This window comes from Arctopsyche grandis, chromosome 12, assembly GCF_051622035.1.
Source record: "Arctopsyche grandis isolate Sample6627 chromosome 12, ASM5162203v2, whole genome shotgun sequence".
NCBI classification, from domain to species: domain Eukaryota; kingdom Metazoa; phylum Arthropoda; class Insecta; order Trichoptera; family Hydropsychidae; genus Arctopsyche; species Arctopsyche grandis.
In genome coordinates this window covers 12,853,878-12,877,395 of record NC_135366.1, presented here as the reverse complement: position 1 = coordinate 12,877,395, position 23,518 = coordinate 12,853,878, and the positions used below count along the sequence as shown (strand labels likewise).

At 32.8% G+C, this 23,518-nt stretch overlaps 2 protein-coding genes across 2 annotated transcripts in view; one reads left to right on the top strand and one right to left on the bottom strand.

Moving 5' to 3' along the window:
- The window catches only part of LOC143920309 (myogenesis-regulating glycosidase-like), a 950,780-nt gene that overhangs the window by 497,600 nt on the left and 429,662 nt on the right, over nt 1-23,518 (bottom strand). The gene's annotated exons all lie outside the window — the stretch shown is intronic.
- Nucleotides 1-23,518, top strand: part of Gfrl (Glial cell line-derived neurotrophic family receptor-like) — a 236,736-nt gene that overhangs the window by 190,663 nt on the left and 22,555 nt on the right. The window contains exons 3-5 of the mRNA XM_077443325.1: nt 9,699-9,821; nt 18,243-18,413; nt 21,030-21,174. Coding sequence (XP_077299451.1) covers nt 9,699-9,821; nt 18,243-18,413; nt 21,030-21,174 — 439 coding nt within the window. The remainder of the gene's footprint in view (nt 1-9,698; nt 9,822-18,242; nt 18,414-21,029; nt 21,175-23,518) is intronic.

Here is a 23,518-nt window from a genome sequence, read left to right as displayed (position 1 = left end):
TATGTAAAAAAATGAAAAATAAAAATAAATTTGATTCTACGAGAAAAAATATTTTATCGCTTCTTACCGAAACATTTAAAAATTTAATGTTTTTATAATCAGGACATGTTGTGATAATCAGGAACGGAACATTTTGTTCGGTAAAAAAAAATATATCGGTTCAGTTCCGGTTTTTGGTTCTTTTGTATTTAAATATTAGCAAGTGAATTTAAATACACCCACACTGTCTATACATCTCTTTATTTGGCTTTTCGCTATAACTTATTGTGTTAGTATATGTATACATAATAAAAATCAGGGACCCGAACTAGACGTGAACCGAAAGCGAACCGATTATTTTTTCCGAAACGAAAACCAAAACTGAACCGATATTTTTTTCGGTTCGGTTAAATTAATATATGTATGTGTATAGTATAGGGAATTATAAAATTAGTGGAAAAACATACAGGAAGATATATTAAAAATATGTTTTTGAAACTTTTAGATAAATATAATATCAACATCAAACAAATCTACTGTGTTACAATATATAATGGAGCTAAAATGAACACATTTTTCAACTTGTTAGAAACCGAAATATGAATTATGAAAGAGATTGTGAAGCAAATATGCTACCTTCCATTGAGAACTGTTCTGTCCCTCACCTCATTGGGATAAAATGTGTGGCACATTACTTTACAAGTAAATTACAAGTATTTAATATTAAAAATACATAAGAAGGAATAATATGGAACGTATCAATTTTAATTTAAAAAATATTTAAAACTTATTTATCACAAAAATTCAACGTCAAATATTATGTGTATCAATATTGTGTCAATGTCAACTCGCACGTGAAGAAAAATGTTTACTCATATTATTCATATTACCCCTTTTATTGTGATAATTACAAAATAAATAAAATATTAAAAGAAATTTACACAATTACATATATAATTAATATAATTGTGTAAATATTCACACAATTAATAAATAAACAAAAAGCAAAATATGAATGCAAATCCCAAAACCAATTTAAAACTCTTATCAAGTGCTAATAGCAAATCATTTCAAATAAGTAATTTCACGACTCTTAAAAGTCAGCGATATGAAGCGAATTGTGCCAACATCTGAATCTCTATTTATAATCACACTAATTTTAAATTAGTATAAACCACTTATTTTATGGAATACTTGCAGTTTCGAGTGATACATAATATACATACATACATGCATGTCTTCTATTTTTCAATGAAATTATTCAATTCTTGATTAGTCAGTATTTTAAATTAAAATTTTAAAAATTCAATGTTAAATATTCAGGACTGAATAAAATATTTTGAGTATCAATACTGTGTCAATGTCATTAGTTCACGCACGTACGTACATACTAGAGGTTGCATTACCGCTTTACCGACAAATCGCAAAAAAAGCACCTTTGGTAATTACTGGTAAATTGGAAAATTACCGGAAACGATTTTTTGGCGAATTAAGGACAGCTACAGGCATATTATAACGAAAGTTTAATGTAGATATGCATGTGGAATGGGGAGTTTTGTTTTTCGATTCTGGCAACACAGATATTCGGTGTGTTACATGTCACACTGGTGTCAACTGTCATCAGAATGCGGTGACCGAATGCTCCGCTGCAGCTGATCCTAGTTGTTTTGAGACATAGGACGAAGAATATTCTATGATCATTCGTGTTCAGGTCCATATTCTACTCTGTTTGCATTGATTACATTCTTGTTTATAATTAATAAAACAAATTTGTGAATTATAGATTTTATAAAATACATATTTATTGATTTTTTTTTAAATACATATTTATTGAATTTATTAATATGTAAAGTATAATCAATATTTAATTTGTATAGAGGATCTCCTTTAAATGATAATCTTCAAAAACATATAAAAGACGAATTAGGAAAAGAGCTTACTTTGTATCGAGATTGCAAAACTCGATGGAATTCTATACTGAAAATGCTGGAACGATTTTATGAAATTAAAAATGCGATCTTAAAAAATTTTATTGATATAAAATCGGAGATAAAAATCGATAGTATTGAATTTGATAAAATCTCTGAAATAATATTGGCATTACAACCGGTAAAAATAGCTGTAGAAGCTCTATGTAATGAAGACATAAATCTATATACAGCCGACATATGTAACATTGAAATTTATGCTTGATGAACTGTATAAATACAGTTCTTTTTTAGCCATGGAACTGAAAGAAGAGCTAATAATTCGTATAATGGAAATAAGAACGATATATTCCGACGTGGTTAATTATTTTAATGATCCTGATACAATAAATGATTTTTATGAATATGAAATATTTAATATAACGAATAAAACTACAATAATGGAAAAACTCATAGATAAAACTAAGTGTGAATTTTTGAGGGATGAGAACTATAAAATTTCTGAACAAAAAGACAGATGGACATCAAATGGAAATAGTCGAAATATTAACACTGGACGAAAAGCTTAAATTAGCAATAAATAAAAAACTAAACGACAAAAATAAAGTGGATAAACCGAAAAAAGATGTAAACAATGTTATTCAGAGAGCAATGTCATATTTGGAACTCCAAAATATTCGTGGCAAATATTTAAACATTGCATTTCAACATCTTATGACTTGCCGACCAACAAGTGTTGAATCAGAACGAGCATTTTCATCTGCGGAACAAATATGCACAAAATTCAGGTCAAGTCTAAAAGACGAAGGTATTGGTATGATTTTTTTCCTGAGAGCATATTTTAATTCTGAAAATTCATTGTAAAATGAAAACAAAATCAATAAATTGTTATATTATTTTATTATTAATTTGTTTTTCATTTACCGGTAAATAACCGGTAAACCGATAATGGGGAAAATTATTTATCGTTTACCGGTTATTGCAATTTGACGGTAAATTGCAAGCTCTAGTACATATGTACATACTAGGGATCCCAAATATTCGAATATCGAATGTCGAATAGTAGCTTTAAATTATTTATTTGTAGTTTCAAGAAGTTCAAGATATTATTAAAATGTTAAGAGAATCGTTATCCGGAACATCAAATAGAATTTAATGTGCTGTAGATTGAAAATAAAAAAATAAGTTCGTATAAAAAGTATTCGAATATTCCGATTTGGGATCATACATACATTCAAAAATATGTTCACACTCTTATTAGATGATTCATTGTGATAATTACAAAATAAATAAAATTTCAAAATAAAATTTACATAATTCCAGCTTCCTCCAATGCATACGTAATATTAGGTCCAGCTTTCAGATAATAATTTCCAAATGGAGCATCAGTTTGTAAGAAAAAGCCCATTGCCAATCTACTATTTTTGGTGCAACCAGTATTGTTAAAAGTAACATAATCTGGACAACTTACACTCATAAATTTATTTTTATTTTTTACACTCTGTAAAGTAGGCAATGCATCTCTTGTGACCACAGGCCTTATCCGAACATCCCGGCATTAAGGTACCACCGTTCGGATAAAAGTCCCAATGACCTGTAAAATAGTTCAATTAAAATATTGTAAAATTATATATGAACTCAGACTTAATTGAAAAACACTTACCAATGGAACTCGAGATTCCAAGCGTATCAAAATCAGTATGTATGACATCGACAAAATTCGCATCGCTTTTATCCAATCTTTTATCAGTGGTTTGTTTATAATAACATGGTCCTACTGGATCGAGTCCCGTAATCTGATAGATCTTGGCTCCAGTTATTTTAAAGAATTGTTGTCCTATGAAACCGACCATATGAGCACCCAAACTGAATCCAATCAGGTGGTACTTTTTGACTCCACCTAAAATCATAGTGTTTTACATTAATTAATTGAAGGGTACAAGTTCAAATTAATTTCATTTTGTATATTAATTTGAATTGAAAACATTATTCTATTTTTTCAGTACATGTGTATGTACATACATCATTTAAAAAATATCTGTGTAATTTTATTTTTAACTCTGTGTAATTTTACTAACTTACTGTTAATGGATGGTTATTTTTTCATCTTCATTGTGATAAAACCATATGTTCATTCATAAATTATGCTTTGACGTACATATATGTAATACATATGTACATATTGGCATAACCTAATTGGCATATCAAGGCTTTATCTTGTATTGAATTGAATTGACGTAAATTTCCATGATAAATATTCATATTTATGGAATCGTTATCAAATTTCTCTATAACACGTCTCAAATATTGATTGTTATGTGTATTAAATATTTCACTGCGTCATTGGTGTTTTTTTTTTCATTCAGAATGAGTTCGACGTATTGTTAATATTGAAGCAGCGTCAAACCGTGATCTCTAGAGACCCAATAGAACGAACTTGCGTATAGTAAACGAGTGGCCGATTTGTGTGCATGGAATGGAAAATATTTCACGGGTGAGATTCACCGTTGCAAAAAAATGAACGCAAAAAAAGTGTACAGAAAATTGTTTTCCTCGCAATAAATCAATATTGCACACGCTCGAGCCAATGCCGTGTGGGACCTCGACCCTTTTCAATATTTAACTTTGAAACGGCTCTGGGGTATAAGAAAAATAATAATCCTCAAACTCTCGAGCGTCGATTCGTACCTATCGATCGCCAAATATATAGTAGCATGTGTATTATTTTTTTGTTGTTCTGAAAATCTACTTTTTTATTAAACTAAAAATTTCGTCAAATTTTTGGTCAGTAACTTTTCAACTGTTAAACTTTTAAAATGATCACGTACTATATTCTTCTTCTTCTTCCTCGTTTGCTCAATGCTGAATATCGTGGTCATTGATATCATCTGGAATCCTCCACCCAGTCCTGTGCCAAATTTAAAGCAGCGTTTCAGTCAGTTCTTTAAATTTGTGTGACTGATCTTATGAGAGACCATCCTCTCGCTCGCCTTCTCTTAATATTCCAGTCACTACCAGCTTCTCTATACATTACATTATTCCCGGAAATGTGGCCAAAGAAGTAAATAATATTTTTCCAACAAGCTACAGCGTAGTTCACTGGTAGAGCTTATTACATACCAGTAGAGAGTTCGTGGGTTCAAGTCCCGGATAAATACGCTGCTGGTGAGATCACGTGGTTATTAAACAACCAGTTATTAAAAACCAGCAGCATAGCTCGGTCGTTAAGCTTCTGAAAAGCGTCAAGAGGCGCCGTGTTCGATCCCAGGGCCGGGCCTCGAATGAAAAATGAATTTTTCAGAGTATACTGTTGGTTAGACCTGGATTTGTGACTCCAGGTTGATTGTTTCCTATCAGAGTTTGCCAATTTTCTCTGATTTCATTGTTGAAACGGTTCCCGAAAAAAATGGCTAAAATCCCTCCTATACAATATGTCACCTATAACTTGTGATTAATTAATGTGCAATAAATAAGTTTGTGTACAAATTGATAGATGTTTCATTGATTTGCGAGTTTTTCAGTGTTTCGTAATTCAGTGACTTATATAAAAATGCTGCATTGTAATTGGCCAGGAAGGCGCATTGGGGTTTACCTGTAAGGCCTTCCTGGTATATACGTAAAAAAAAAAAACCACATATCGACCGTCTCCTGTTAGAATTTTCTGATTTTTCTAGCTTAATTGCTGTGACGGATCCAATAAATCGGTATCTTCCCACTCAGTTTCTCGCAAATTCAAGTTATTAGCATCTCGAATTCGTTGTCTTATAAAAATATGGTACCCACACCATTTTTTTTCTCGAAAGCTTTTCTGTGTATCAAAATAATATTGTTGATTGTCCATAGATGTCTCTATTGTATTCTATTTATGTACTGTTCTGTGTGGAAAATTGTTAATATGCTGTGTTGAGTTTCTCTGAAACTGCCAGTTCTTTAAGGATGGAAATGCTTGGGCGTTTTACAGTCCATAAAATGCGCAGCATTCACCTCAAACACCACATTTCGAAGGCATTTAATCTAGCCCTTCTTTTTTTTTAAGCTGACGTTTCATTGAAACGTTCATTCTGCCAAATTGAGTTATCGATTAATGCGATGAGATCTTTCCTCAAACTATTACTAGTGACTTAGATTTGAGACTGAAGGTCGATCGTTTCCTATCAGATTTTACCGAATTATCTGATTTTCATTGAAACAAATTGGCAACCTTACTCATTTTCTCGCAAAATCTCGAGTTTTCAGCAATCTTGAATTTTGCTGAATGGTTGAAAAGGCTAACAATACTTGCATCAAATGTACATTGTTTCTGGCCAGGACGGCGCATTGGGTTTACCTGATATAAATTTAAAAAATAAATAAAAAAATAATAAAATCTCCTACATGTGGACCCCCTTATATAAAATGTATGAAATGAAATGTGTTCGAAAATCAGAACAATTTAGAATTAATAATAAATCCACATGAAATCATTCAGGAATTTTGTTTCGAAACCGACGTTTGCGTCCAATTTGATGCGATTAAAAATTAATCCGACCGCGTGCACATTTGAAATTGGCGCGCAAACGTCAAAACGCGAAAAAAATCGAGCAGCGTGCATAATGAACACACACGTACCGCATTAATTATATATTTTCGTAATAAATAATACGCAGTCATAAATCGAGCACGACCTTTGGCGAAAATAATAATAAAAAGTTCACCGATGATGAACGCGATATCGAAATGTCAAATCGAATTTTATTTTTATTTTTATCTTACCCGTAACGTTGATAGACTTCGCTGCCTCACCATTTTTTATGACCTATAATGGTCGTAGAAGGCAATAAAGTGTTAAACAAATAAATTTCGGTGACCCTAGTAAGCCGTCTTTGTGTCGCATTCTTTCTGCCTTTTTCCTTTTGGAAAAACTTGCACAACTTTTTAATGTCGGCCTGAAAATTTCAAGTTCAAAGTTGGCCCACAATTCCACTACCACTCGTTTTCCGTCCAAGTTTTCCTTTTTTATTATCATTTTTCCTTTCTCTTCTCTGCTCTTGTTTGATGATGATGAGCGTCTGTTACGACGCGAACGGCCGTGTTACGACGCCTTCGCAGTAATTTAACGAGTGCTCGGATGAAATATTCGCGTGCCGTTAAACCGGATCCGGACATAAATATCAACAGAACGACCGGATTTTTAAATCGAGTACTTTTTCAAATTTAATTAACGACAAAGCGATTCCCGACCCGAGATAAGTACACGCCAGGAGCCTTAATTTTTAAATCCCGTGGTGTTGTGTGCGAAACAACATCTGTTGCATTCGGCCAAGTGATCGATGTCTCGATTAATAATTTAAAACGGCGTCAGTCTTCGGAACGGATTTCGGATGCGGTGCTTGGATAAACAACGTCAGGCGAGATTTTGAGATAAATTAAAGCGAATTAGAGGAGTTCTGGGATAACGACGACACAAAATGTGTACAGTGTCTCGTAAACATTCTGGTGGGAAAAAAAGGGAGGTTTAAGCTCACCGTTCGGGCCGTAAGCTCTCGCTTAAGATAGAGCGAAATTCAAAGGCATGGTGCATAACGGCTCGCTAACGACTTGTGACGGGGCCTTAACGACGGTAACAACCGTTACAAACACCTTCTTTCAACTGGGAGACCTACATTTGACGATATACCTATGTATACTTTCTTTCGTATTCGTCCTGTTGATAAATGTTCGCGAGCGTACAATATATACATACATACATATGTATGTATGTATATACAAATGTCTATTCGAAAACGTTGATCTTTTTTTATCCACATGTATGTATATACAATGTATATTTAATATATTCCTCATACTTTCAATTTTAATTGAATACTATTAAACGAAACAAAAAGCAAATTTTAAAAATTAAGTTTAATTTAAGATAAATTTTTCGAATTTTTTTTAAATAGTTGGAAGAGTGGTGAAAGTTTTTGGCCTCTTTTTTTGCTTATTCGCGTATTAAATTGTTCGAAGAAGACTTTCAATATTGATCATTATGCGTCATCGTTTTTGGTCGCGAAGGAGAATTGATGGTAGATTTGATCAACATCCTACGCTTTATCAAAGAGTCGTAAAATATGAGCATTTAATTTTGATGGAATGCGTGTATTTAACGAGTCTTCTTTAAGATTTCCGCCCCATCTGTATCCCCAGAGATATAAATATCTATGTGGTTTACATAAAGTGGATTTAAGCTACTAAGTCGATTTAATTATAAAAATTGAAAAAATATGTAAAAAATGTATGAGCCGTTATATTCGAAAGCGGCAAAAGTCCACTTTTCTTCATTTCGAGGAATATTTCGCAAGACATTAAATATAATATTTTACGTTTAACAATATTCTGGTGGCCTGTAATACGTTTATACTGCTTTTCCAAGATTCTGGACATATCGAATTGATAACAATTTGTGAATGAAGTAAAACAGAAATAGTGTTTTTGGAACTAAAAATTGGACTTCCGCCACTTTCACATACATATATGTATATAACAGCTCATATATCTATACATGTGTAAGATATTTTTTGCATACTTTATAACACTGCTAACTTTTTTATGAAACTGTCTCAATAAATAAGACAAATAATATTTTTCCTTTAAATTAATTAACTTAGGAATTAGTAGTCTTTAAAAAAAGGCTTAATAAGAATTTTTAACCGTTTCGTTGCCGTGCCGTATAGGTGGGCGCTTGAGCTAGGTTCGAAACCTTAAATGAAGCAAAAATAATTTCAGTTTCTTTATAAGGACATTTTTAGTTTTTAAATATATAGCTGGATGTAAGACTGTATTCGTTGAGGGGGGGGGTAACCTCATGTTGAGAGTTTTGGGGGTCGACTTCATTGACTGTATCTGTATTTTTTATAAGGTTTTGATAGAGGTGTCTACGAAAATGTGTGGCGATTAAATGGTCAACTTTATGGGTATTTACAACTATGGTTTTTCTTTTTGTTCATTTTCTTTTTTTTTCATCTTTTGATTTAATTTTTTACTATTATTCTGTTTTATTTGTATTCATTGTTTTTCAATAATTATAATTATTATTGTATACAGACATGATTTATTGTAAAACAAGGGTCCCAAAAAACTTTATGTTCATCCTAACCATTGATACTCTTTTTACTTACATATTTTTCGAATATAGGCCTGGATTCAAACCACTTAAAAAATCGTAAAAAAATACGTATGTACATACATACATATATATTATTATATTATATAAATATGTAACCTATATCACCGGTAAGATAGTAAAGATACTGTGCATTATTTTATTTCATCTTCCAAAGGGATTCTGTAAAAAAATAAAGCCTTTAGACAACCCTGCATTTATATTATTTTACATATACTTATGTATGTACATATGTATATATATGTATGTACATGCAAGGTACACACTCGGCTTGAACTTTCGAGACGGTCCGACTATGCAGATATAAATTCCAATTTTATTTTTACGCGAATAAAAGGTTAGTCGCGTCCCGAGTTTTTTTTTTATTTTTATCGCCCCGTAATGAATAATTCAACGGTTGGATATAACGCGTCAATTATCCGACTTTTATTCCCGGGACGCTCCCGGGAATTCGACGCCGCTGGCACGTACAGAGCAAACCGTCGAATTTCCCGGGAAAAAAAAACAATTCCTACTCACTCACATTGTACGTGTGTAGTAATCGAGTGTGTGGAATTCTACCTAGACGCGATTTAACGGTCTGAGGCGTACTCACTCATACGCTATATGTATGTATTCAAAGTCTCATAAATAATTTTTCATTGTTTCAGGACTCAACGTTAGAACTTCTATTACAATTCTGAACTGTTTGCTAGCCAGACAACTTTGTTTCGAGGATGCTTCTTGTTCGGCGATCCTAGAGATCATACCGAGAGTTTGCGGATCGGAACTTGGTAAGTTTTACACTATGCAAGTTTTATCAAACGGAGCGTGCACGATGTTATCGTATTTATGCATTTATTCCAACTTCACTTTATATCTACATACGAATATGTATGCGGTTTCAATTTAAATTAAAATATCAAATTCTGAAATTTGGCGCTTTGACCTATCATTTCAAATCCTACTTTTAAATATTGAAATGCCTTTTCTGAGATCCTACTTTTTGGAAGGAAACGTCATGTGTTCGATATTTATATATATATATATATATATATATATATATATATATATATATATATATATATATATATATATATATATACATATATATATATATATATATATATATATATATATATATATATATATATATATATATATATATATATATATATATATATATATATATATATATATACATATATATATATATATATATATATATATATATATATATATATATATATATATATATATGAGTTCGGTCTTTCGTGTCATGCGGGGAAGACGTGCTTCCGCGTTCTCCCCGCTATTACTCGCTTAAACCCGGCTATTGCACGAAATTTAATCTAAAAACTTAACCATCTACTCATTAATTTTACTAATTGCATCCTAGTATAATTTAAGTGTAAAAATAAACAGCAAATCAGTCGTAAAAAGCGGTTTTATATCAGTTATTTCGAAAAATTTTGTGCTAATTTTTGTGTTGAATCTGAACAAAAGCATATACGAACGAGATACATCTCCTTACCTGAATACAAAAAAAAAGGGTCCTTCGTCAGCCAAGGTTCGGTCCCACAGAAGCAATAAATCTTCCACATAATTGCTTCCAGCCAAAAAAATCTTTAACGAACTTTACTTAATAGAATAATAGCAAACAGAAACGGTGTTTCCCAACTGTCTATCAGTTCTTTTCATATTTAAATTATATTAAAGTAATTCGTGTAATTTTATATTCTTTACTAAAGTTATTATTAAAATATTAAATTGCAAACCGCACTCACATATATAAACCCGTTGTCTCCAAAGAGGCGTCTCACGATAAAGATCTGTAAAAAAGTAGTATAACAATTGCTAATCTATTATTATCATAACTAACTACTTTCACTTACAAAGTAACCCTGTTAAATGGCATGTAATAACTCATAAGTGATCCAAGTGATACCTAGGATGACTATCTGTCAAAGCTGACCACAGAGAAGAGTCTATGGCGGTAAGAACTCACTCCTTGAATGGAAATCTCTCTCAAGTACCGCCTTTTTCTCAACACATCTTGGATAAATGCGAGAAAAATAATATCCAAACCTCCAACAAGGTAAGAGTGACGATGGATGATAGTTTAGCTAATAGAAACCTGTATTTAGCCACGTACAATGTAAGAACGTTATCGAGTGAAGGAAGTGTGCTTGCATTAGAGAATGAATTAGAAAATATCAAATGGGATATAGTAGGACTTAGTGAAGTAAGACGAAAACAGCAAAACCAAATAATCCTAAAAAGTGGTAACTGTCTCTACTGGAGAGGGCTACCAAATGGTAGAATAGGAGGAGTAGGGTTTCTTATCAATAAGAGAATAGAAAGAAATATTATAGAAATAAGCGACATATCGGAACGTACATATATGCTATATAGTATTAAGAATCTCGAGCAGGTACACTTGTCAAATCTTCCAAGTGTACGCCCCCACATCTAGCCACCCAGACGAGGAAATAGAAGACTTCTACGAAAAAATACAGGACGCATACGATAATAGCCGTCACCACTTTAAAATAATCATGGGCGACTTTAACGCAAAAATAGGACAAAAGGCAAATACAGAAAGAGCAGTAGGCAATTTTGGTACCGGCCAAAGAAACGACAGAGGCGATCGCCTCATAGAATTCGCAGAACACAACAGGCTCTTTATCACTAATTCATTTTTCAGGAAAAACACCAACAATAAGTGGACTTGGGAGAGTCCTAAAGGAGACAGAAACGAGATCGATTTCATCCTAACAAATGCCCTGCACTCCGTTAAAGACGTTAGTGTTTTAAGTAAAGTAGATATAGGTAGCGATCACAGATTAGTCCGTGCCAAGATGGCCATTAATATAACTTGCGAACGTAGGAAATTAATAAAAGGATGCAGTAACTCTCCAGATTTCGCTCAACTAAGGTCTAGGAAAAAGGAATTCGAACTCGAACTTGGAAATCGATACGGGAAATTAAACCCAGAAGCAGACATCGAGGAATTGAACACTGTAATTAGTTCGGTTCTAACCTCAACAGGTAAGAAATTAGGTGGATTCAGGAAACAGATTAAATTAAGCAAAATTTCAGCGGAAACAAAAAACCTAATTAAGCATAAAAGGAATTTAGATAGGGATAATAATAAGCAAGAATACAATCTAGTAAATAAGGAAATTAAAAAGAGAATAGTCAGGGATGTCAGGGATTTTAACAGCAAGCTAATAGAAAATACCATTAAGAATAACCGTAGCCTGAAAAAGTGCAAACAGGATATTTTCTTAGGCAAAAACCAAATGATCGCAATCAGATCAGAGAGCGGAGTAATAATTAGGAATAGAGAAGAAATCATAGACAGAGTTTACACGTTCTATGCAAAACTATACGAGAACGACAACGGCCAATTCCCCGCTCTGGAATCGACACACGGCCAAAGGGTTCCTGCAGTATTGCCTAGCGAAGTAGAGGCCGCGCTAAAAACTGCAAAGAACGGTAAAACCCCAGGGGAAGATAATATTCCCATTGACTTACTAAAATGTGGCGGCCCCCCCCTAATTAATATCTTAGCTAGGCTTTTCAGCAAATGCATCCAGAACCAAGCTATACCAGAAGGATGGAATAACGCAACTATCATTTTAATACACAAAAAAGGCGACAAAAGCGATATCAAGAACTACCGACCCATTAGTCTACTTTCAGCGGTCTACAAGCTCTTCACGAAGGTTATTACAGAAAGGCTGAAGAATATCCTCGACGAGAACCAACCTATAGAGCAGGCAGGGTTTAGGGCAAATTTCAGCACAATGGACCACCTCCAAGTAGTTGGCGAACTAATCGAGCGCGCCAACGAATATCAACGGCCATTGTGCCTAGGTTTCGTCGATTATGAGAAAGCCTTCGATACAGTTAGTCATAATGCAGTACTTAACGCTCTAAAAACACAGGGAGTGCCGGAACCCTATGTGGGACTGTTAGCTGCAATATATAAGAATGCCACAGCTTCGGTTAAAATTTTTTCAGGTACAGATAGATTTAGCATAGGAAAAGGAGTAAGACAAGGAGATACAATCTCGCCCAAGTTATTCAATGCGGTGCTTGAGGGAGTTTTCAGGAAATTGGATTGGGATACAGCCGGAGTAAGCATCAATGGTCGCTTTTTGAGTCACCTTCGGTTCGCAGACGATATAGTTCTAGTTGCTCGTGATTCAGCTGACCTACTCATCAGACTAACACAGCTGGACAGGGAAAGTAGAAAAGTAGGATTAAAAATTAACGTAGATAAGACTAAACTAATGTTCAATAGTTATTGCATGCCTGATAGCATCCCCTTAGATGATAAACCAGTAGAAGTAGTAAATAATTATTTATATTTAGGTCAAATAATTGACATGTCTGGTAGTAAAAATGAAGAGATAAAGAGACGTATGAAATTAGGGTGGAGTGCATTTGGACGGATGAATGCTGTTTTTAAATCAAAAATGCCACTCTGCCTGAAGAAAAGGATCTTTGATCAATGCGTTTTGCCAGTGATGACGTATGGATGTAAAACTTGGACACTGAACGCCAAGATGCAAAATAAAATCCAATGCACTCAAAGAAGTATGGAACGCTGTATGCTTGGCATAACGAGGAAAGACAGGAAGCGGAACACGTGGGTGAGAAATATGACAAGGGTAGGGGACATAGTGGATAGAGTGAAGAGATTGAAATGGCAATGGGCGGGTCACGTAGCTAGGAGGATGGACGAAAGGTGGACAAAAGAAGTGCTTGAATGGTACCCGAGAGAAGGCAAAAGAGTAAAAGGAAGACCGCAAGGAAGATGGGTGAACGAAATTAGGAAAATGTGCGGAATGAGATGGATGAGTGTTGCGCAAAACAGAGACGAGTGGAAGCGTGTTGGAGAGGCCTTCATCCAGCAGTGGATGGCGAATGGCTGTAAATGATGATGATGATGATGATATATATATATATATATATATATATATATATATATATATATATATATATATATATACATTTAATCAAAGCCCCATTTTCCGATTCTTTTCATACGTGAAAAATTTGTGGACCATTTAAAATAGATACAATGCATGCATTTATACCAAATGCAACTTCGAAATGAGTTGTCTACAATTTTTTGATTTTTTAAAACACGAGCCTTCGTTATTAAAAAAGTTTATTCTTGTAAAAAATATCAAAATGAATTTCATTAAAATTTCAATACAGAATGTGTATGAAATATGATTATTTAAAATTTAAAATTTTGTATGCTAATATTTTATAAAAAATGTTACAAACGTATAAAGCATTTTTTAAGCTATAAATGATTCTTTATTTTTTCCTTTATTTTCTTAAAAAAAGTGTAGTCACCGTACCGAAACATATGTACACCTCACTTCAAATAAAATATATTATCAATGTATTTTATTGCCAAATATTATCGATTTTTTTTGTTATTTCAATAATATAATATACTCACGTATCACATTATGATAAAATATAATAATGTAAATATATGTACATAAGTAATACATACATAGTTTTATAATACACGAGATGATCCGAGCACACGTCACCCAAAACAAACGAAAAAGTTTCAGCTATGCGGTGTTCAGGATATCCAAAAAGCGCGGGAACATTTGACGTGATCCGGTTCCGATGTTGTTCTTTTGGTCAGGGTCCGTAAACAAACCCTCGAGGGGTCCTAAGCTGGTAACTTTTCCAATTTGGCGTCTTTCCCTCTCTCTATCTATGTACATCTCTCTCTCTCTCTCTTTCGCTTCCTTACTTTTTAATTATTAATATGCGGTCCGAGTGCGTAGACTACTAGTTTGAGACCCCTGCGCGTTCCTATTCATAATAAAATAAAAATTTTATATGTATGTATAATATTCCATATATACATATGTATACATACATATATGTATATTATGTATGAATGTTGCGTAAAGTGCGACCTTTTTTTTGTGGATTGAATCTATAAAACGAAGTATAGATCTCATGTGTATTATATTTATGTGTGTATACATATTTCATATTTACGTGACTGAAAGTTATTATTCTATTAAATCATTTATTTAATACTAACGTTTATATTTATGTATCTATTACACAATGTGTACTATGGATTAATGGATTAGTGATTTCATCACATATTCAAAAAAATAATACATACACATGTATTATAAATGCATTCATTTGAAGGATTATGTTCGTAATCACATTCCTGCATGTATCTATTGTACTTACCTTGTGAGGAAACTATCTATTTTTACTGAGAACAACTTAAAATATTCGTACGATCTAAGACGGACTGATCTCGTTTCTCGTTCTGTACATGAAAAATATAAGACACTTATGTACACGTGTATGCGAGACACACATTCCAAATTGAGACACAATGGACTGAAGAGGTTCTTTTGAAGCTTCGGCAGACGCCACTTTTCGTTACGCTTCCGTTGCCACTTTTACAAGATGGCGTTTGATTTTCCGCCATATTGTCGCTGAAGTGTCCATCTCACCTTTCCTCCCTTCATAAGATTGCACAAAAAGTCGAGTATCTCTTTTTTATGATGGTACCAACGTTCATAAACGAAACTATGTACATATGTACGTGTTTATAGTATACAGTTTCTGGTCAGGGAGGCGCATTGGGGTTACTTGTGAAGCCTTCCTGGTATAAATAAAATAAAATAAATGTATACTTGGTTGACTGTTGTGATTCGATTCCGCGTAAAAATAATTGACAATTTGCGAATAAAGTTAAGGTTGACTTTTAACATTTTAACGATCAATTAGAAAATGATACGTTCATTTATTAAATTCGATCGATTCTAATTGGCGTGTTCGTTCTTTTGTTGTTGAATGAATTTATTATTATTTATAAGTACATATTAAATAAGAAATGTGCTTATTTTGTGTGCGCTTGCTTAATGCTAATTTCCGCTTTGAAAATCGATTCATCGTTCATTCACAATACTTTAAATATAACATATATAAATGTAGCATGCTTCTTTAAATATTTTAAAATAAAAAAAAAAAGTTTTTGACTCGCTTTCTCCCCTCTGTTCCATATATAAATTTTAATTTAGCCACGCGCCGTCACTGTGCGACAATTTCTGTTTTGGCATCACCTTTGTCGCTTAAATAAATTCTCATTTGCGAATTCGTCTTAAGTGAGCAATGACGGCTCGGCAATTCCAAAGGAATTAACAAACAATTAATTGCGCTCGACGAGTCCAGAAGACGAGAAAGGGAAGGGGGCGGAGGGTTAGAGGGGAAGTGAGAAAACGGAAGTCGAGGAATTTGAGTGGAGGTAAGGTGAAGATGGAAAAAATAGAGGCAGCTGTTCAAAACTGCTGAAAAATTTATAATTCTTTAAACAATATCATTACTCTCGATAAATTGTATGCCCTGATTCAACCTAAAAAAAGGGCTAATTAGTATTAATCACCCTTTCTCTTGCTCTTTCACAATTAATTTTAACAAAATTCGTATTTCCAAGAAGGAAAATCGAACCACGGAGGAAATTGCTTCAATATTAAATTTCAAAGAAAGCTTCAAGAGTGTATGGATTCGTATACAATTTATTAAATTGTAACCAAGTTCATCTTACGTAGGTTCAAACTTTGTATCAAGCAATATTTTAATAATTTAAATTAGCGGCTCCATGAAGTCTATTAAAACTGTAAGTATTGTGATTAATATTTTAAAGATACCTGATTTATATGCAATAGTTTTATTCCACATGATTTTTTAAAGTAGTAAAAATGATTTACTAAAATGTTGTGAATTTCTGAGCCTCTTGCATCTCTCGATCTTTGTCTGTGTGTGCTCATCTTCAAAATACTCAACTGTAATACAAAGTTATTGTTGTTGGCCGCCGTTCCTCATTTCCCGTCGCTTTTTCTTTATTCATATTTTCATTAATGAATCCTTTGAAATTTCACCGGTAAATGCTTGTAAACGAAGAGGAGAAATTAAAAATAAAAATGAACTTTTCACGTCGGAACGAGCTTAATTTACTAAATTATATAATTTATTAAATATAACATGTTACGCTTGCAATTCTTGAAGAATTGCTTTCGTGAAATAAAATATAATAATAGCACAAAGGCTTTTCTCGCGTATTGACGCGTCGTGCTAACAACTTAAGTAGCTATTGTGTTCTCTCAACGGTCGATATAAATTTTTCGCTTTTTTATTTCTAGAAAATGGACGTTAGAATGCGGGTAAATAGCAAAAGTTTGCGAGGCGGTGGCGAAAGAAAAATAATAAAAATAAAATAAAAAGACCGACGACAAAAATTCTTTCGTACGTTAGGCGCCGGGGAGGGAAACGGATTAAAGAGGGCGAAAGGGCAGTTTTAGAATGGACGGGAAAGTTCGCCAGAGATTACTGGCGCGTTGAGCTGATGAAATTAGAAAAAAAGAGGACAGAATTGTATGGGGGAAAACCGGAAGGGGAAAATTAGATGACGATATCCGCGAGGAAAATAAGAAAATGTATCGCGACGATACGCTCAAATGTGATTTTTTTTCCTATTTTTGTCTCCTTTTTTTTGTTTCAAAGAAAAGCTTCGGATTTCGAAAACCTCGACCTCGGTGTGCTTTGAATATTATATTTTCAAGAGGTTGAATCTTCTCTTTGTGAGGGAATTGCAATTTTTATTCAGTATATTTTAAAAGTGAGTCAAGTCTGAAAGATTGGTTTAATGAATAATTAATTTCAACTTTGATGTGATTTCGAGTGAAATTTTCAACATCACATTTTTAAAGGGTCATGTCATTGAGAAAAATTACATGAATATAATAATCTAACATATTATTTACTACATGAGCTAAATGCTTGGTCTTCTATATTTTTAGTTTGGACATCGGAACCAAATATTACCTTATATTATAATATACATTTAACATAATGCAATCATATTATGTATATATTATACTCAATTTGAACTTTTTTTAATTTTCTTTGGCTTTAATTATTTTAATCCTATGGTAAAATTGAATGCATATTGAACACATGCTTGCATATCATGTTGAAAATAAATCACTATCTTAAAAAAATTGATGGAAAATTTTAGATGAAATATTTGATGAAAAAAAATTGTATCATCTAAATAATTTGAATATGTAGAAGTAATTAAAGCTGATAAATTTTAATGTATTATAAATTATGTAAATTTTTTTTTATGTTGTTTCCAGTTGCCTGTTCGACTGTGACTGTGACCAAGTGCCAGGCTGCCCTTCGTACCCTACAAGCTTTTCCCTTCTTCAAGCCGACCTGTCTATGTAAAGAGCCAAACGTGGACCCTGAATGTAATTCGTTCAGGGACTTCCTGTTCGACCACCCCTGCGTTTTCGTCCTCAAAAAGGGTACGTAACCCTCCCAGTTATTTTCTCCGGCTTTTCGGGAAACTCCTGGTCGTCGCACGCCCTACTTAATATTTCCCAGAGAAAACTTCATCAGAAACCCGACACACATCCAACTCTAGCCAACTATTTATATTTATATAACTATTTATTTATATATATATATATATATATATATATATATATATATATATATATATATATATATATATATATATATATATATCGTATGAGGGTGGCATCTCTCAAATAACCTTATTATGTTGGATATACCGTATATACCGTACGAACTATTTTCACAAAATTTAACTATGCATGTTTTTTTGCTTTCAATAAAATTTTCAGTCCATTTTACTACGTGATACATTGAAATTGACACGTTTGCCAAAAGCCCATTTTATTTAGTGTGTTATTCAGCAACAGCGCGTTTCCCCAGGCTAACTGATCATCATACTGATAATTTGAATGTATTTCAAAATTTTGTACATCTACTATCAGGTCAAAATAAACTATTTATAAACACGATTTCAATCACGTCAAAATAAACTATTTATAAACACGATTTCAATCACGTCAAATTTAAATGTTTGATTGAAATTAAATGTGAATTGAAATGTTGAATTGGTGTAAAAACGAACACACGACAGTTAAAAACTACTATTGAATGATTATAATTAATTTTCTAAATTCTATAGAAATCTATTATATGTATGTATGTATATCTTCATCTTTTTAATTTAATAAGAACTTGTTTTATTAGTATTGTATGTATAAAATTACCTTGTCTTCTATATTTACTATTTTAAGTATATTTATTTTAATTGCTAGTTGTATTATCATTCTTTTCTATAATTAAACACCCTAAATTTTCTTAAAGAATGAGTGCTATGGGAGAAAATCTTAATATAAATAGTTATTTTCAGAAATATTTTCAGACACTAATTTGTTTCATAATGTAAAAGTCACGTATTCGATGAACATCACATGGCTTTGTTTATCACATGATTTATAATTCCAAAAACCAACAACTCTATATTACATGTGTGATAAAAAAAATGTATTTTTTCTGTTGCTTCTGCGATTTATATATATGGGTAATTTCAATTTCATGATTATTTCTTTAAAAAGAATGTAAATGTTATAGAAAAATAATATGTTTATCAAATTAATAATATTCAAATATAAATTTTTGGAATCAAAATTGATCCTTTGAATGTTTTATTTTCTTTAACGCAATAGTGTTTCATATTCATTTCTTGAAGCTTGAATCCTATATTAATATTTTATTAACACTTGTAAATATTTACTAGAAAAATGAAGATAATTTTAATTCCATAAATTCAACTAGTATTGGAAATATAGTACTATACATACATATGAATATATTACATTTATTCCAAGGTCAAATGTTGGATTACAATACGAGATTTATCAGCATTAATTTGGCAAAAATCTGTCTCGCAATTCTTAATCCCGACCAACCGTACAGTCTCAACTTTAACAATCTGCTTTTAAGCCCACTAAATTAAACAATAGAGCCTCCGTGGAGCGAGCCTCATATTTAATGCACCATAGTAGTAGTGGGTTTTCCGTGACACTGACAATAAGGTGACGCTCGCAGTTTACTTGTAAGCTTACTGGTTTAGCCGACAAAGCGTTTAAGCGAAGCAGATTATGGCCCCGTTAATTTGAAGTAGACGGACGAACGAGCCTTTTCGCAGAAAATTCACTGTGGAAAATTCGCCGGGGAAAATCACCGGCGCTCGCGACGTAAGCCGTGATTGCGGCGCGTCGTATTAGCGACAAATTGCGAGACGCGTAATCCTCTAAAATGGGGTCGAGATATTAACACATTTTCTGGTTCAATTTACTACCCACCGTAGCACATCCCTCTCCTCCCACCCGTCCCATTCCTTTTCATCCCCCGTGGTACTAACCAGCCACCTCGCTGCTGTCAAAACTGTCAGGTGTCACCGGTGTGGCAGGTGTCACGTTTTATGCTAATCTATAGGGCCTACTCTAGGCCGGGCACTTCAAAATTAAAAAAAAATGGGACTCTTACCCCTCTCCTCTCGGAAAATATTTGCACGGAAAGTGATCCCTGGCCGATGTGATGAACGTCGGAAAAATCCTTTGTAAATTTGGGGTTTATATAATATGCAGTGACAGCCTTTCGAAAAAATCCCAATATGAGAATTTTTATATTATTTATGACAGGTGTTGGTATAATATGTGATTTTTTTCTTTGCTGTACGCCGGAGATGAATAAAATTCGATTTAAATTTGAAGCGTTTAAAAAATGATAATTTTATTCTTTGGTGTATTTTTAGTATGCTTTTTCGTTTCGAGCAACATCGAAGGATTTTCATAAAATTAGAGGTTCGCAGAAAAAAAACGTTTGGTTATCGAAATAACGTGTTCTAAAGTTTGCCTTAGGGCGAGAGTGGTTAATCTGAAAAATAAACTTATCTCGCACGGTTAACGCGTGCCTTCGCTTAAGCTAAAACAAAACTCGATTTTCACTTTAATATTCTACAAAAGCAGAATTCCTTGCATATAAAAAATTCAAAACATACTATATTGTTCATATATTAATAATGTTTCATCTTAATTTTACAGAGAAAGACCCTTATCCAGTAGAAGCCCTGCCAACTTGCAACTACGCCCTGAACGTCTGCCACAACGAAAAATCATGCACTGCTCTTTTTGACACCTTTAAGGCGGCTTGTAGGGCCCGAGATGGTGACTGTCGCATGGACGATAGGTAAATTTATACAATTTAAAATAGCAGAGGGTGAAAAAAAAGAACAACAACAACAACAAAATAAAATAAAACAAAACAAACAAAATGGGAACTCTGGGCTTAGTATCTCGTCCGCTTCGCTTTATCTCCTATAATAGAGTGCGCCTAACATACGGCACGATTCGAGGAGTGTATCCACTTTATATGCTAAATGTCCTACATCCCTACAACGCGTGTTTTATTTTAAACGAAAGCCTTAAAAGTGAACCAAGTCCTCTAAAAAAACTGAAGTTTTTATTGGAATTTGAGGCTCACAGGTCTCTGCGGTATACTGCTTTTCAATAGTACGTACATACGTGATGTATTGCAACTTACTGTATAAATCTATTCATGTAAAAATACATATCAGTAGAAGAATAAATTACGATATTGAAGTAAATTTGTATTGATTATAAGGCACATACATACATACATACATATGTACATATATAAATATGTTTAGTTATATATCTACATATGTAAGTCAATTACATGTAATTTATTTTAAAAACAGAAACAAACAGCATTACAACGTATGTATGTATGTATATATATATATATATATATATATATATATATATATATATATATATATATAACCAAAAAAAATAATAAAAATACAAATAAGAAAATGATTAAATTAAAGAAATTTATATAAGCAAATAATGTTGCACTACTAATACTATTTTGCACATTTTTGTTGTTGTTAATATTTAGAATGTTTATCGTATTTTAATGACGGCACTTAAAGACATGATAGGAAAAAAGGCTTTATAAAATCTATTAAAAATTTTTCTCAAAAGTTCATAATACATTTTATTGTCGTTTAGATTCTTTAGAATCGGTGGGGCAACATATACATGCATACTGTACATATGTACATACTTATATGTACTTATGCTCTACTACGTGCATAACTATGATGTGGATAGTATACACTGTAATACACGTTAACTTATTTAATTTGAAATTAAATTTATTATTAAACGTGTAGTGATATTTCTTTTACAAAATTCATTCACGTCGTATATTTTATATTTTACCATCCAAGCGTATTACCAGTTGTAATATATTTTATATGGTGTTTTAGATAATACATATTCGAATACAAATTAATAAGTGAATATACATATGTTTCTACAGGCAAAAATCCATTTTCAATGGTGCTTGCTAGTCATTATATATTAGCTTTGACGTAATATTACTGACAATTATGAATTATGGAAAAAAAGTTCATACTACGACAATCTCAAGAATGTATTCATAACAAAAATATGACTTTTCGACTCAAATTACTAGTGACCTTTTCACGAAAAGCAAAATAGGTCAAAATTGGTCGCATTGAAAGCCTAGGTTCTTCGAATCACATTCGCCAGTCAGATTGTAAATCCACCATATCATATGAAACTTTATATGTATGTGGGATAGATGAAATATGTTTTAAATAATAATAAAGATGTGACTGGCAAATACACTTTATCTGTAACATATATATATATATATATATATATATATATATATATACAAATCAAAAATTTTAGTCTGAAAACATTTTTAATATAGTTTTCAGAGGCTTGGTTCACTCTGAATCTGGTTAATGCGCGTTTGTATGCTACGCAAATAGAAATGTTAAAATTTTATCGCATAAAAATGGACCATATTGTAAGCACGTGTATGAGGGTGTGCGTTTGTAATACAGGTATACATACATACGTACATATTTATGTGGGATGTTTTAAGTATGCGGCTGTTAAGCGTGTTTGCACTCGACCGGAAGAGATGGCCAATTTGGAGGCTTTGGCGCTGGATAGTCGCCATTTTTTGTACACGTGATCGGCCTGAAAAGTTCGCAGAGGCCTTCGCCCTCGGGCAATTTCCCTAATTTGTTTTGTTTCAAAGTCGTTTTTTCGAAATGAAAATGCGTTAAAGTTTTCACGTGACCCCTCTGTCAAATAGACAAGTCGCCGTCTTAATCGCAATCTTTCGTGTATAAATATTTTATACGATTCTCAAGTTTTGTATAATATATGAATTTTACAAAAACAAATGGAAAAACATTATGAAAGTACAGACAGTGATAGTATTTTATACTTTCATCACATGTTGAATGTTTGAAAGGTGAAATGTAATTCATCGTCGAGATGTATTTATGGCCGGCCCACGTCCGCTAGGCGTGTTCCATCGCCGCTTCCAATATAAAAATAGACATTATTTAATGGGGGCGAAAGGGTTAAATCCACATATGTACATAAATGCATCCATATGTAGACGTATTATAATATGTTCACGATATTTTTCCGTGCGAGCGGAAAACGGGTTTTCGCCG